Source organism: Aptenodytes patagonicus, chromosome 20 (genome assembly GCF_965638725.1).
Source record: "Aptenodytes patagonicus chromosome 20, bAptPat1.pri.cur, whole genome shotgun sequence".
Lineage (NCBI taxonomy): Eukaryota > Metazoa > Chordata > Aves > Sphenisciformes > Spheniscidae > Aptenodytes > Aptenodytes patagonicus.
In genome coordinates this window covers 9175700-9191854 of record NC_134968.1, presented here as the reverse complement: position 1 = coordinate 9191854, position 16155 = coordinate 9175700, and the positions used below count along the sequence as shown (strand labels likewise).

General features: G+C 50.0%; 1 protein-coding gene across 1 annotated transcript; it reads left to right on the top strand.

Moving 5' to 3' along the window:
• Window positions 1-554: 554 nt before the first annotated feature.
• LOC143169241 (butyrophilin subfamily 1 member A1-like) lies at window positions 555-14585 on the top strand. Its single transcript, XM_076356515.1, has 8 exons — window positions 555-575; window positions 2408-2780; window positions 3747-4022; window positions 12481-12507; window positions 12945-12971; window positions 13229-13249; window positions 13673-13699; window positions 14128-14585. Exons 1-8 carry the CDS (start codon window positions 555-557, stop codon window positions 14583-14585), a joined length of 1230 nt encoding a protein of 409 aa, XP_076212630.1.
• The last annotated feature ends 1570 nt before the right edge of the window (window positions 14586-16155 follow it).

The following is a 16155-nucleotide window of genomic DNA, read 5'->3' as shown; positions in this document are numbered from 1 at the left end:
CACTTGGCCTTGTTGAACCTCATGAGGTTCACACGGGCCCACTTCTGGAGCTTGTCCAGGTCCCTCTGGACAGCATCCCGTCCCTCTGGCATGTCAACTGCACCACTCAGCTTGGTGTCACCTGCAAACTTGCTGAGCATGCACTCGATCCCACTATGTCATTGATGAAGATATTAAACAGTACTGGTCCCAATATGGATCCCTGCGGGATGCCACTCATCACCAATCTCCATCTGGACATTGAGCTGTTGACCACTACCCTCTGGATGCGACCATCTAACCAATTCCTCACCCACCGGACAGTCCACCCATCAAATCCATACCTCTCCAGTTTAGAGAGAAGGATGTTGTGGGGGACCGTGTCAAAGGCCCTACAGAGGTCCAGATAGACGACATCTGTAGCCCTTCCCGTGTCCACTGATGTAGTCACTCCATCATAGAAGGCCACTAGGTTAGTCAGGCAGGACTTGCCCTTGGTGAAGCCATGCTGGCTGTGTCGAATCACCTCCCTGTCCTCCATGTGCCTTAGGATAGCTTAAAGGACGATCTGTTCCATGATCTTCCCAGGCACAGAGGTGAGACTGATATCCTATTCTCTACTGTCTGTAACTGGAGCGTAAAACTTATGCTCACATGTCACCAGATTCAACTGGCCCTTTCAAATCCTTTCCCTTTGGCCAGCAGGATTGAGGAAAAAACTACCTGCACTCCCGAGTCCCTTATCACCACTCCCAGGGCTCTGTGGTCGTTCTTGATAGTCCTCAGACTTCTTCTGGCTGTGTCACTGGTCCCCACGTGAAGCAGTAGCAGTGGATAATAGTCAGTGGACTTTACGAGGCTTGGTAGCCTCTCGGTGGCATCCCTGACACAAGCCCCCGGTAAGCAGCACACCTCCCTAGAGAGTGCGTCCGGTCAGCAAATGGGTGCCTCCGTACCTCTCAGAACAGAGTCACCTACTGCTGTCACCTGTTGCCTTTTCTTCATGGCGCTGGTTGTTATCCGGGGGGCAGATTGGGCTGCATTACTCAGCTCCAGCGCTTCTCCTGGTGTGACAGGACTTTCCTCTTTGGCCTGCAGAGTGGCGAAGTGGTTCTGCAAGGGCACCTCAGGCGGTGGGGGAAGACTCTTCCTCCTGCTGGTCCTTGCCTTTGCAACCATCCATTCTTCTGCATTATTGGCCCCCATGCTCCCTTCTGCACGTGCCAGTGGGGGAGTTATTGGTTGTTTGGCCGTGGGCTGTTGGTCTGCTACAGACTGTGCTTGGAACCAGCTATCTAGCTGCTTCTCCGCCTCCCTGATGTTACGCCTTCTTCTCACCGCCTCCTGCAGCTCAGCCACCCGCTGCAGGAGGTCCTCGACGTGGGCACACCTTTTGCAGGCAGGTCTGCTGCCTGTCCCTACCCCAGGAGAGAGGTCCAGGCACTTCCTGCAGCCTGAGGTCTGCACTGCAGCCTCTCCCTTCAGCAGTTCCATCTGCGTGGAGGCATCGGCTGCCGCTGGGGTAGATGGTGCAGACCCCCCAGCTGGAGCCGCGGCCTTTACCCTCAGACGAGTGCCCGGCATTCTGCCTTGAGGGTCGTGTCGGATGAGTTCCCTTGACCTGTGCCCAGTTGTTGGGTTATGTGCATGCCGAGTCTCCCACTCGGCCCGTGGAATGCCCCTCCTTCAAAGAGGCGCCCTCCCTGCGCGCCCTCCCTCGCAATCTACCACGCAAACTGCCGTGCCACGCCCTAGCTGATGTGCCACACCCTGCTTGCCCATCCTGGTCGCAGCGCTCCTGGTCGCTAGCGCTCCCTGGGGCTGCCTTTAGTGGGAGTGGGGGGTGGCAGACCGTTACTCCTGGCCCTGCCCACACCTCGTCAGCCGCCCTCGTGAGAGCTGCCGGCTTCCGGCAGGTCTCTGCACTCCCCTGTGGCTTCCCCGGCTCAGGAAACCCCCCTGTACGCCACAATCCGCCGCTCCTCTGCGGGACGCGGTTGCACCAGAGCTGATCACCTCTGCGAGTCAGGCAAGTCAGTCAACATTTCCCCAGTTCCCATTTTGCCACAGAGAAAAGAAAAAAGGAGAAAGTGAGTGAGTGAATGCTCCAAACTGAAATGAATTTATCTTTTATAAAACCTAAAGAAAACATGTTAACCATTTTCATCACATCATCAATTATGCTTTCCTAAGTTTTTTCCAAACCAACAATTTCCCCAAAAGATCTCCTGGGCTTTTTTTTTCATTGTTTGGCATATTTCTGTTGTGATCTATTGTCTCATGGCCTGCAGGTGCATTAACAGAAGGGACCAACGTCATTAGTGACTATTTACAACTTTCAATTGTTCCCCATTCTCTGGGACAGGGATGAATGTTTGTCCCAGTCCTCTGTCTCCTTCACGCTAGTACATTTTCTGATTGATTTCAGCCAGATGCTGACTCAAGTTTGGTTTCCACAGAAAATTTTGAGGTCACCTCTCCCCAGAATGTAGTGGGGGTTGTCGGCCAGGACACAATCCTTCCTTGCCACGTCTCTTCCACAAAGCCACTAGACAACATTGAAGTACAATGGAAGAAAATCACAGATGGGCATATAGAGGATATCCACATGCACAGGCAGTTTGGTGGCAAACCAACACAGAAATACTTTGGGCGGACATCATTGACAACAGATGGATTTGCCACTGGGAATGTGTCCCTAACATTGAAGAACATCCAGCCAGCAGATGAAGGAACATACAGCTGCTTGGTGAAGTCCGGGGACTGGAGTGCTGATACAGCCACTGTGCGCGGCATTGCAGGTTGGAGATTTCATGGTCTAGGTGGTGAAGGGTGAAGTTTTTACAGAGGGGAAAAAAGCTATCTGAAAGTGCACTGTCCCCCAGCTGATGCCCCCCTCATATGACCCCAACACATCACCTCCCCACTCACATCAGCCAGTGGGCCACATGGCACCTGCCTTTTGATCGGCTGTGATACATTAATTCTAAGTCATTGAGAGGTCTGCGAGGAGCCAAGAAAAGCTCAATCCATATGCCACCACCCAGGAGGGAACCCGGGGAACTGGTGATCTGACCAGCCCCATGAGGGTCATGGTAGCCCTTGTAGTTTTAGGCAAGGAAGGAGCTTTAAACCTGAATCTTCCGGGAGAGACAGGGCCTGGATTTCAGCATGCGTGTTCAAAGGCCGTTGCATTGCATCGTGAAAAGGAACGTGCAGGAACAGCTTGCTAAAGCTGCCAAGAGACTGGGATGAGTTCCTATGCCAAAAGATGTTCTGCAGGCTTTATCCCTAGCCTGAGCCCTGTTACAACATGCGTGGGGCTGGCTAGCTGCACTAATCACTGCTGGGTAGGTGTAAGACCACCTGATAGACTTACAAGTACTTAGGATCCCTGACTGTTGTACTGATGAGAGTGATTGCCCTATCTTCACTCTTGTGACTTCTCAACTGGGCTAAGGAGATGTTCTGGGCTGCCCGTTCACCTCCCAGCTGGACAGTAGGCATCATTTGTGTACAGGTATCTACAATGTCAGGTGGAGCTGGTCAGCCTGGATTCGCTGATGGAAAACAGCATCCCCTCATCCGAAGGAGATTAGACAAGCTTTTGGGATAGGAGAGAGAAAAAACTTCCAGCTGGTGCCCATTTCCTACTATTGACCAGGAAAAATTCCTATGAAATCCAGCTCGGACTCAGGAGTCTGACTTAGGAATGCTGCTTTTGTGGAAACACACTTCTCCCAGTAACAAACTCTCTTTCCTTTAAGGTAGCAGTGAAGTATTCTTTGAAATACTGGGCCCCCAAGGGCAAGGGCTCGAGCCTGCCTGCAGATCTCATGGATGGTTCCCCAAACCTACTGTGCAGTGGGTTACTCAGAATAAGCAGAGGCTGCCTCCGGATACTGCAGTACACCAGGACAGCAAGCAACTCTTCAGTGTGCTGAGTCGAGTCACAGTTACAGGAGAGGAAGTGGGAGAAGTCACCTGTCAAATCCTGAACCCCCTGGTGCAGATTGAGAAGAAAGCTACTGTACGCCTCTCAAGTGAGTCACATCGTCCCAAGAAGTCTTTGTTGTAGACTCATTGTCCTAGAAGCCCCGTAAGGCCCTTTCCAGTGACAGGGAAGACAATAGCTGTCCAGTCCAGCTAGGTGGATCCCAGACCACCATGTGTAGCTGCAGGCAGGACAGGTTGCAGTGAGAAATGAGAAGGGTCCTTCCTGCCCTAGTGTGTGGGTGAAAAGCGGCACGGACTCCGGCAGACACGGCAACCAAAGACCTTTATTGCTCTTTGTTAGCATCTTTTATAGCAAGCAGAAGTGTACACGCGCTACCTGCAGCTTGCAGATAGGTTATAGCCTTGTGTTCACGCGCATCTATGCTCTAGCAGATTGGCCCGTTCTTTCTGATCATGCGAAATGCCCTCATGGTCTTTATCTTGTTTTTCTCCTTCCAGCTGCACATTCCTTTCTCCATTGTTTTCTGCTTAAGTGCCTTGTCATGCCAGGTGGTGCAGTGTTTGCTCATTAAAATCAAACTCAGGAATGTCCATTAGTGAGATTCCCATCCCCACATCTCCCCCTTTTTGTTTTACTAGAAACACTGCTGAAACAGATCTTTCAATCATTTTTCGCATCCCTTGTAACAGACACGGCACACAGACCAGGATGCAAAGGAACATTACTAAGCATAGCCCTCCTAGCTTGTCTAGTCCTTTTAACCAGCCACTTAGACCCCATTTCCCAAATAATTTATCCAACCAGTCCCAGGGGTCTTCCACTCTTAGCTTCTGTACTCCTTCCTTCAACATCTGAATGCTGCGGTGAATTGATTCCGAATGATCAGATAGGTTCATACAACACATTCCCTCCAACTCTTCACACCCATGGCCTTGCGCTAAAAGCAAAAAATCTATCACTGCTCTATTTTGCAAAGTAGCATGTCGTATAGAATCTACATCCATTAGTAATCCCGTTAGTGCTTCAGAGGTTGCATTTGATTGTTTCGCTAGCCAACATCCTAATTTATTTAATGTGACCAAACTCTTTGCTGCTGCGACACCTGGAGCCAAGATTGCAACCGCAGCTATAGTGTTCCGGTTCCATAGGTCGACAGCATCATCACATTGTGAAGTGTAGGCATGTGCTCTGCGCTTACTGCGCGTCTTAGGGGTGCTCCTTCTGTGGTCTAGGATCATAGATGTGTTTGGCATTAGTAGAGTTAATCTTCCCAACGAACACGGCCCACCTTTAATATGAGAGGGAATGCCAGGCCAGGCTCAGGAAACATTGGCCCCTGAATAATTGAAATACAAACACCAATCCATTTTTATGGACCCTAATAGCTCGAGTTCCTGAGGTTCTATTGGCAAGTGATTAAGATGTGGTAGGCATCCATCCCAATTGTCAGTGGCGTGTCGTCCCCCCCCGCAGGCCTCCTTGAAAGGACTAATCAGGCCCAAGTCCCAATTATCTAAAGGAAGCCCCACTAGGCAGGTAGAAAAGGGGTTCCGGGGGAAGATATCGACAGGCAGATGGAATCCTGTCCTGTCTGATTGGCCAGAGTTACCCAAACATTTTCCTTCGGCTGTGAGGGTGCCCATAACGCAGCAACCGCACACAGTGATACTAGCCACAAGACACCCCCCCATGCTGGCGTCATGGTTTACGTTCTCTTTTTGTTCCGTTTCCACCCAAGTCGTTTGTCACACTGTCGTTTGGTACTTTCCCAGTCCGTTTCCCACACAGTCCACAGCTGGGGGACACAATGTGATCTCCCACACACTAGCTGTAGATTCTGTGGTTCGGCGTTCCCGGTGGTATTCCCTTTACACCTTGTGCACCTTCCTGCCTGGAACTGAGAGTGACAATACCGGTTTCTTTCGCAATTATCACATTTGCACAAAGTCCATGCGTGATGTGTTGATCCGGGACACTGGAGGCAGGGAATTCCTGTCACCTCTCGATTATCCAGTTGACTGTTCTCTGCCGCCTGGTGTTCCCAGTCCACGGCTAATGGCAACCCACTTGGTCCCCTATATACCCCAGCACGGCCTGGTCCACTAGGTAGTTCCCCAAATATCGAATGAGATACTTTGTGTAAGTCCCAGTAATCTACTTCAAACCATTGATGCATCCGTGGGCTCCTTGGGCTCCTTGTCCAGATACGGTCGAACGCAGCGGGCAGGTATCCACCGGGGTCCACGATCTGTGGAAACACAAGCATATCCTCTCCCCCATGTTATAAGATCATAAGGGCCTTCCCATTGGCTATTTTCCAATGACTTGACCCACACCCGAGCCCTTTCTCCTGCTGGAGAAGCCGAGTTACAAGATGTAAAGTGTCTCGCTATTACTGTGTTAGGGCTGCCAACTGCTGTCCTGTCTTCCCTTATTGCAAGATGATTTAACACATATATTGCTTAATGGAGGCGGGCTTGCGGTGATTCCCCTAGCATTCCCCCGTTTTGTTTTTGTAGTAGCTGCTTGAGAGTGAGATGAGCCCGCTCAACGATACCCTGGCTCTGAGGGGAATAAGGGATACCAGTGATATGTCGAATGCCCCATTGTGCCAAAAAGGCCTGCGTTTTTGCGCTTATGTACCCGGGCCCATTGTCCGTTTTGATCTGGTGTGGAACCCCTAGAGCAGCAAAGGCCCCTTTCCAGTGCCGTAAAATATCTTTGCTTTTTTCTCCAGTCTCTGCGGTCGCCCATAGAGCTCCGGAGAATGTATCGATGGAAACATGCACATATTTTTGTTTGCCAAATTCTCCGATATGAGTAACATCGGATTACCAAATCTGTAGGGCCTTTTCTCCTCGGGGATTTACCCCTGTTTGGGGTATGGGAACTAATTGCCGACAGTCAGGACACATTTGTACGATACTTCGTGCCGTGTCCCAAGTCAACCCAAATTGTCAACGCAGCATTCGGGCAGATTGATGGAAAAACTCATGCGACAATCGGGCTTGTGTAGAAATGTCTGGTACAGGGACTGTCCATACGGGGGCAGCGAGACGATCAGCTCACTCATTCCCTTCTGATATAAACCCTGGGAGGGAGGTATGACTCCTCACGTGGAGCACGTAATACGGGTTTACACGGCGATTCAACAAGTCCCATACCTGTTTGAACATTAAAAACACTGGTTCGTTATCAACTTCTTTGAGCCAAGCCTTTTCCAAGCGCCTGACAACGTTGGCGACGTACTGAGAATCAGTAACCAAATTTAATGGCATCTCCCATTGGCGAAAGACCTGAATTACTGCGTATATTTCCACCAGCTGAGGACTTCCTACAACATGGTGAACTTGATGTTTCCATTCCCCTTTTTCACACCACACTATAACTGCCTTACCTGTTCGTCCTGATCCATCGGTGAATAAGGTGGGTCCTTCGACAGGTACCTCCTTACTCAACGATTCAGGAATTATACTAATTTCCTCATTAAGGGAGAATAATTTGTGAGATGGATAGTGAATTAGAATTTGTCCCTTAAAGTTTTCCAGCGCTATCTGTAGTTCTAGGCTATTAGCCTCACACCAATTAAGGTGGTCTTTAGTCAGTGGGAGATAAATTGTTTTAAGATCTGTGCCCGTTAATTCCAAACATCGCGCGCGTCCCTTTCGCACAAGCATCGAAAACATTTCCACCCTTGTCACTATCATTTTTGGTGCTTGATGCAGCAGGAATACCCACTCAATGATGGCTAAGGGATCCTGGGTACCCTTGGTGTCCCATTGGCCTAAGAGGCCCACTGCTTGTCGGGACTGATTCAGGACATACAAGTTAACTCCCAATCCTTCAATTACGCGTTGTGCTTGCCTTTCGGTAAGCGCCTGTGATATTTTTTGTAGCGCTTGTTTGGCCTCTGTCGTTAATTCTCGTGGAGATGTCAACTCAGGATTACCCTTTAACAACTTGAACAGTGGGTTTAACATGTCATTATCTATTCCCAGCAATGGGCGTACCCAATTGATAGTCCCTACTAGTTTTTGCAAGTCATTCAGTGTTTTAATGTTAGATTGCAAGGTTATGGGTTGGGGCTGTATTGTATGTTCTAAAATCTTCCACCCCAAGTACTTCCACGGGGCTTGCACTTGCACCTTTTCAGGAGCTATTTGCAAGCCGTATGTCTTTAACCCCTGCAACATATCTTTCATAACTGTGACGAGTTCCTTTGGGTCTCGTCCGGCGATTAAAATATCGTCCATGTAGTGATAACAAATTAAGTCAGGATATTTGTTTCTTATGGGCGACAACGCACGCGCAACATACATTTGACATATTGTGGGACTGTTTTTCATGCCCTGGGGCAACACCGTCCGATGATATCGCAACCTAGGCCCTTGATGGTTTACAACTGGGAGAGAGAAGGCAAATCTGGGAGCATCTTCCGGCGCTAAGGGAATCGTGAAAAAGCAGTCTTTCAAATCGATAATCACAATGTCCCATTGACGAGGTATCAATGTCGGTGAAGGCATACCTGGCTGCAATGTCCCCATATCTTGAATCACGGCATTTACTTGCCGTAAATCATGTAGAAGTCTCCATTTACCACTTTTCTTTTTTATAACAAACACTGGGGTGTTCCAGGCGCTGGTGGTGGGAACCAGATGTCCTTGACTCACTTGCTCGTCCACCAACGTTTGCAGTGCGTCGGCCTTTTCCTGTGATAGGGGCCACTGATCCACCCACACTGGCTGATCGGTGAGCCATGTGAGTCGAACGGTGGGCCGAGCGCCAGTGACCCCCACTAAAAATGTTGATGCGAATCAGCAGTGCCAATCACTAGTCCCCAAGGGCTCAAGACATCTCGTCCCCACAGGTTTAACGGCACAGGAACCACAAAAGGTCGAATAGTTGCAACCTGTCCTTCCGGGCTTACAATCTGTATTAAGTTGGCACTCTGCCTGGACGTCGACAGGCCTCCGATTCCCACTAGCCCTGTGTTGACCGGGATGGTTTCCCATGATCCAGGCCACTTTGCAGTACTGATGATAGTAACGTCTGCCCCTGTATCTATCATTCCCTTCACTACCAGTTGTTCCGGTTTGCTGCCTTTATTCTTTAGAGTGCAGGTCAAAGTGGGCTGAGTTCTTTGGACAAGCTGAGTCCAAAAAATATTTGGTTCACCTGTGGACCCAAATCCACCAGCTCCCCGGGAAATAGGATCCCGATTACGAACCATACTCTTAAAAGGAACTAGCTGTGCAATCCTACTTCCAGCTGGAATAAATACTGGAGGAGAGGGGGTCCATAGCAACGCTTGCAGCTGTCCCGTATAATCAGAGTCGATAACCCCAGGTAACACAAACAAACCCTGCATAGTAGCACTGGACCTTCCCACCAATAGGGCACTCAGCCCCTGGCCAAGGGGGCCTCTCACATTGAGGGGCACCCTGTGCACAGTCTGATCGTTTATAGAGAGATTGGTGGCTGTGGAGACATCCACTCCGGCACTGCCGATGGTTCTGGCCTTGAGGTGATCCAGGCCTGCTGAGACAGCGGTCTCATGGGGTTTTGGGGTTGGGGATTTTGGGGTGGCATTTGTGTCGGTGCGCGCCCCCACCTCGCGCTCGACTTCCCGTTTCCCGACAAGGGTCGACCGCGGAGATCGTATTTCGACCGGCATTGATTAACATAGTGCCTCCCCTTGCAGCAGCACGGGCAAATACCAGGGGGCTGCTGAATTCCTTCCGATCCTCCCTTCTGTACAGGATGCTCAGGACATTGCCGTTTAAAATGCCCCGAGTTTCCACAGTGGAAACACGCTTTGTTACCGGGACGCAAGGCAGCGGCTAAACAGGCTGCAAAAACCTCATTCTTATGTGTAATTGAACCCACATGATTGCACGCGTCAAGCATGTCTATTATGGTCGGATTTCGCAATGTCTGTAAGACTCTTTTACAGTCCTCATTGGCATTCTCTATAGCCAATTTCATAAGCAATACCTCTTTGGCTTCAGGATTTTGTATTTGTTTTTGAATAGCTTCTTGGAGCTTGTCGATAAAATCCATATAAGGTTCGTTGGTCCCTTGCTTAATGCTAGTAAAAGATTTTACCGGTCGTCCTGTATCAGGGACCTTTACCATTGCTTGAAACGCAAGGTCTGCTGATTGTCTTAAAATTTCAGGCACCAGCCGTGCCTGCAGTTGCGGCGTATTGACAGGGTCCTCCCCCATTAACTGAGCAAGTCCTGTGCCCCGTAGCGGGTCTCCCGCTCGCCGTTAAAAGCAGTAGCCGAATCAAGGGGAATTCCCTTTCGTTTTAGCCATGAAAGTAATAGACGGAGGGTATGGTCATCATACTTAACTCCACGCTTTTCTAACAGTTTCTTAATAATACATAGTATAGATTCCTCCTCCTTAGTTAGTTGCGATCCCATTTTAAGTTTCCCAGCTGCTCACCTCTGCTCCGACGAGGCGATGATTCAAAGTTCCGGCTCCAGCTCTTTCCTGAGACTGCTCTGTCTCCCGCTGGCTGTGACTCGTTCAGCTGGCTCCCCACCGGTGCTCTGTTCCAGCATTTTCGCCCCACGTTGGGCGCCATTTGTGGGGGTGAAAAGCGGCACGGACTCCGGCAGACACGGCAACCAAAGACCTTTATTGCTCTTTGTTAGCATCTTTTATAGCAAGCAGAAGTACACACGCGCTACCTGCAGCTTGCAGATAGGTTATAGCCTTGTGTTCACGCGCATCTATGCTCTAGCAGATTGGCCCGTTCTTTCTGATCATGCGAAATGCCCTCATGGTCTTTATCTTGTTTTTCTCCTTCCAGCTGCACATTCCTTTCTCCATTGTTTTCTGCTTAAGTGCCTTGTCATGCCAGGTGGTGCAGTGTTTGCTCATTAAAATCAAACTCAGGAATGTCTATTAGTGAGATTCCCATCCCCACACCCTAGATGCTGCACACATCCCTAGAGAAGGCAGGCTCTGCTCGACAAAGTAGGGCTGTGACTGTTTTTCCATTCGTCTCTACAGGAACTCTTTGGGTGGGTACTCAGATTTGGAGGAAAGATTGCATATTGACAGATGACACTCAGATATTTTCTTTTCAAAGGTGCTGTTTTTCCATGTGCATCTCTGTGGCTCCCTGCCTTCTGGATACTATTCACTCTATTTCTTCTCACATTGGCTACTGGTGTTTTTATGGTATTTAGAGGTAAGGGGACTTTGTTATCTGCCTCATTGAAACCTACCCGTGAAGGAGAAAGAGTCAATGAACAAGACAAAAGAGCTCAAACCTCCTTCCACACCATGCTAGCCACCTGTGGGGGTGGACATATCCACACAGGGTGGGGAGATATGACACAAGACCTGCAGGAAGTCTGCACTCAGCTGTCAGCGTGGTCACAGTCCCACTGCTGTGCAAAGTGGCCTCTGTCGCGGATGCTCCAACCCAATCCCATCACCCTAGAGGGTTCAGACCAGTCAGGGTTCAAGGAGAGGAATGGAGATTACTGATGTAACATGAACGGCAAGATTTAAAGAGGTTATGTCCAATATCCCTTACACCACTCAGTAACTAAGCTGGTGATACAATAGGAGCAACGATAGAGTGGCAAAGCCTGGACAAAGAGCTCATCTTTTTCATACAATGCAACATGACTGGGCTAAATACAAGTTCTTCTTATCTTCTGTCCCATCCCAGCATGAGGTGCTCACAGCCTTCCCTTGACCACCCAACTTGCTATGGCATGCCCCGGCTGAATTCAGATGCTTTTTCCCATCCAATCCACATATGGCATCAGTATCCCCTTCCTGGTATTTTCTTTGTGCTCCAGTACTTATTTCATTTGGTTCTTTGATCATTACAGCAAAACAGAGGGCTTCTAAGAAAAAAAAAATCCCATGAAGAAAAGACTTTACAGGAGCACGGTAAGGCAGATCTCTTTCTCCGAGTACCCACTTTGGTGCCCACTCACAAGCACCTTCCCTCCTTCAGCTGGAGAGAGCTTTCCTTGCATTCACAGAGCAAAGCTAAGATACTCATCCTCTTATCTCAGCTGAAGAGTTTATGAAGATGTGAAAAAACACACAGTCCTAAGAGCCCCTTTGGCTCACTAGCCTCCAGCAAGGGAAGATGCCAATTCCTTCCCCTGGAGACGTCTGTGAAGTGGTTTCAAATCCCCTCTGCTCTCATCCCTTCATCTATCACAAGCTGCAGGAGCATGACCCTCTGGAGAGCTCAGTGCCCTTTTCCCAGGAACCCAGCTGTTCGGGGAAGGACATATTAGTTCACCACATCCAAAATCACGGAGGGAACCCACCACCTCCTTGCATTAGTGCAGAACAGAAGAGACAGGGCGGGCGTCAGGTGAGGACTTAAGAACAACCCTATCAGTCTCCAGGACCAAAGGATTGAGCAACCTGAAGGCAGATCTCAGCCAGGGCTGTGACCACCTATCTCCCACCAGCTGCGATCCTCCAGAGGGTTCTGCGGGGCGTGTTGTGGATGCCAAGCCATTACTGGCTGGCTAATTCTTGTGTTTTTTCAACAGGAGTTGAGAAAAACACTCTGGATACAGGTACAGTAAAATGAATCTTTCCACATTGAGCAAGTCCCACTTGGGTTCTTCCAAGCACTTGTAGCCATCGTCATGTGTAACCTTCCGCCCACCCCAGGCATCTCCTCTTCATTGTTCTTGCCCTCATCCAAGGTGCCCTCTCCTTTCACATCCTCTTTTTCATTCACATAACCAGGTCACACTGACGAAATTGAGTACAAGGTGTCTGCAGACCAAAATCCACACCTGCAGCCATCAGCAGCACTCACCTCACACAAATGGAGAGGGCACAGGCTTGTCTGGCTCCTCCAGGGCACCATCCTCAGATGGGAAACCACTCCACAGTCCCTTCAAGCCCTGCCACACTGCCATGTGGATCTGATGCAGGGACATTGAAATTCCTTCTTCAAATCCTCAACAGGGAAAGCAAAGATGTTTTTCTCCTCTTTCTGTTGCAGGTTATGATGAGCTGAAGACTCGATGCGGTAAGAGACCATTTACAGTGGAAAATGGAAAGGGTGTTGCCATTGTGGAAAACAGACAGAACCGCATTGCCCTTTGCAGAAGTGCAGAGGTGCAAGCCTCCTCTGATGCTGTATCCAGGAGTTAGTGATAGATTGTGACCAGCTATCCTGCTCTGTGGTCATTATTCTTCTCCCTGGGTATCTGTCTGTATCCAGCAGTGGTAGCACCCTCTCACTGACCAAACAGCAGCCCACAACACTCCCTGTTTCTGTTTCAGGTGCACTGTCCAGAGAGCTAGGTAAGTCAAGGCATCTTCCTTTCCTCTGCCTCGTTATATACAAGTCTGTCTGTGGTTGGGAGCAGCGTCTTCCCTTGACCCCACAGTCCTAGCAAAGCACAGTCCAGACATGACCTTCTGCCCCATCCTCATGGGGAACTTGGGTTCGCTCCTGCTGGAGGAGAGATCAGTGGCTCCAGATGGGCATGAACTGTGACCCAGCTTCTCCCATAGCAAAGTGAGTACTGCAGGGTCAGAGAGCTTGTCTCTAAGCTTTGTGATTTCCCCGTGGTGCAGCTGGGGGCATGTGATGCACATCCTTGGAGGCTAGAGCACCACAGGGGCACTGCACCAGCAGCATGGAAGGGTCGTGGACCCAGCGTGGGTGCTTTGGCTTCTGAACACAGTGTATTTGCTTTTGATTTGGGTTTTCTTTTTTACCAGAGTTCAGAAGAGCTCGAAGCCACATGGGTAAGTTTGTGGAGGTGGAATCAGACCAGAGGGGTGGAAGAAAAGGAAAGGTATTGGCACTGGGAGCAAGTTTCCTCTGTTCCTTCTGGATCAAGCTGGCCAAAACGTTGCTCTCTGCTGAGCAGTGGCATACGGAAGTGGGCTGGATGCTCCCTTGGGTCTTGCTACACCCATGGCCGAGGTCCCACAGTGCAGACCTACAGACCTGGGAGCAGCACACTTGGGAATGAAGGTGTCCTTCCTTGCCTGCCAGGAAAGTGACATCACCCTCAGGACAGAAGCCATTCTTGAACTCCAGGCTGATCTGGAGCAGGAGCTCTCCTTTCAGTGTTTTCTCTAAAAGGCACCTTGTCCCTCTTCTCATGAGGATCTCTGCTCCTGGCCCTCTCACCTGGTTATCACTAACGGCTCCTTCTCTCTCTCCCCAGTGCCCATCACCCTGGATGAAGTGTGGAAACACTCTGAGCTTGCCGTGTCCTCTGACCAGAGAACAGTCGAGCACAAGCCCTCTGCCCAGCAGCCCGTCATCGAGCACCAGCTCCCCATTGTGGTGGGGAGGGAAGGCTTTGCCTCTGGGCACCATTACTGGGAGGTACAGGTGTGGGACGGGCTAGACTGGGAGCTGGGGGTGCTGACGGAGACCGTGAGAGGGACGGTGAAAGAGAAGAGCTGGGAGGACCTCCCTGAGGATGGGGTCTGGCCGCTGAAAAGGGTGAATGGAGAGTATTGGCCTGAGGAGGCCAACGCCAAGATGCTGAGTCATGCTGTCCAACTATCAGTGGTTGGGCTGCACTTGGACTTAGAGCAGAGCACACCCTCCTTCTACAACGTTGGGGCTTCAGACCATGTCCTGGAATTCTGCATCGAAGGGTCAACAAAGCTGTAGCCATTCCTCAGGCCAGGCCTTGGTGAGGCAGGAGAGAAGGGGAAACCCCTCACCATCAACCACAACACAGACTTTAACTTCCCCCAGACAGTCTTGTGTTAAACAATACAGGAAAAACTGACCTGAGCTGTAGTAAATCTTATGGACTCCGTGGAGAGGGAGAAGGGAGAGAGCAGCAGAGCAGCAGAGCTGGGCAGTGCCAGCCCTGCTTGGCTCCATCCAGACTCTGACAGTGAGAGTCAGACAAGTCTGGACTGGGAAATTCACCAAGACCAAGAAGCATGCCTGTGCATGACATTTGCAATGCCACGTGCTCCATCCCCTCCCCAGGGGAGCCACCAGGAGCTATCAACCTGGACGAAGGAGATGTACCCGTAGCTTCTGCAGCTACCATTTCCTTGGTTTCACCACTCCCGCAAGTTTGTACTCCATGTTTCTCTTCATTAAATCGACAATAAAATAGGAAAGAGTTTTTCTTGTGGTGCCAAGTGCTCGGATGTTGTGCTGACTTTCACCTTCTGGGGCCTGCGGGTAACATTTTAAATGCTGATGTAGGGGGATCCAAATCCTTTCCTGCTCAGATTGCCTTAGACTCCCAGATACCAAAGTTTCTCTGAAAGGTGACTGCAGGTGTTTGGGGCTCCCCATGTCCTTTGCATGCATTTAGCTGGTGCTTTTTGACATACGAGCCAGTCTTACTAGAGATCCCTGATCCCCAAAAATGTGCTGCTTGCTTTTTCTCTTGAGGTTCTTCCCTTGAGGGTGCCTGTTCCTCCCTTGACGTGCCTGTTTATCTTCAGCACAAAAAAAAAAGAAGTTGCTATTTCTCTGCAGCACAAATGCAAGTGCACTTCCTCATATCAGGTGCCAACCCCAGTTCTGGCAAGCACAATGCAAGCACAATGCAGACATGAGTGCAAATGCTGGCAATAAAGCCACCGTGGAGCAGTCTCTTAGGGAGATTATTTGGATTTGCACTTGTCCCATGGCTCTGAACTGTCCTTCCCGCCCTGCTGTGCACCATGGGAGGTACTGGAGACACACGGGAAGGACGGACGGACCCCTTGGGTTGTTCCCGCTGTACCACTTTGGGGGACATGCAGCCATTAGGTCAAACCAGGGTGCCACTTTGTGGGAGGTTTGAGATGGCTACTGGACCTATCTGGCTGCTCAGGCCATGAATGAACATCCTGCTGTGTTCTCACAGGTTTTTTCAGCAAGTGTCCTCAGGGAGGAAGTTATATGGCTGTGCAGTTTAACCACAGCTGTATGAGCTTGTATTCTTGGAAGAGTTGTGGTTTGCATGGCTTATTTTCTCATCGGTGTAGCTTCTCCAAACTGTGAGATCAGATTAGGCTCTCTCAGGGGGAAGGACCAAACATCATGGGAGTGCCAAACAGCTCTGATCATAGCCCAGCTATAATAATTTTTGTGTTTCAAGTGAAAAGCCATTCTGCTGCAACTAACAATGACCAGAGCCTTTCCTCTATCCCCAGTGCACAGCTGATAAGGGGAACATCATGGGAGGGGAAAACCACCCCAAAAAATAAATGTGTTGAGTAAGTGTGGT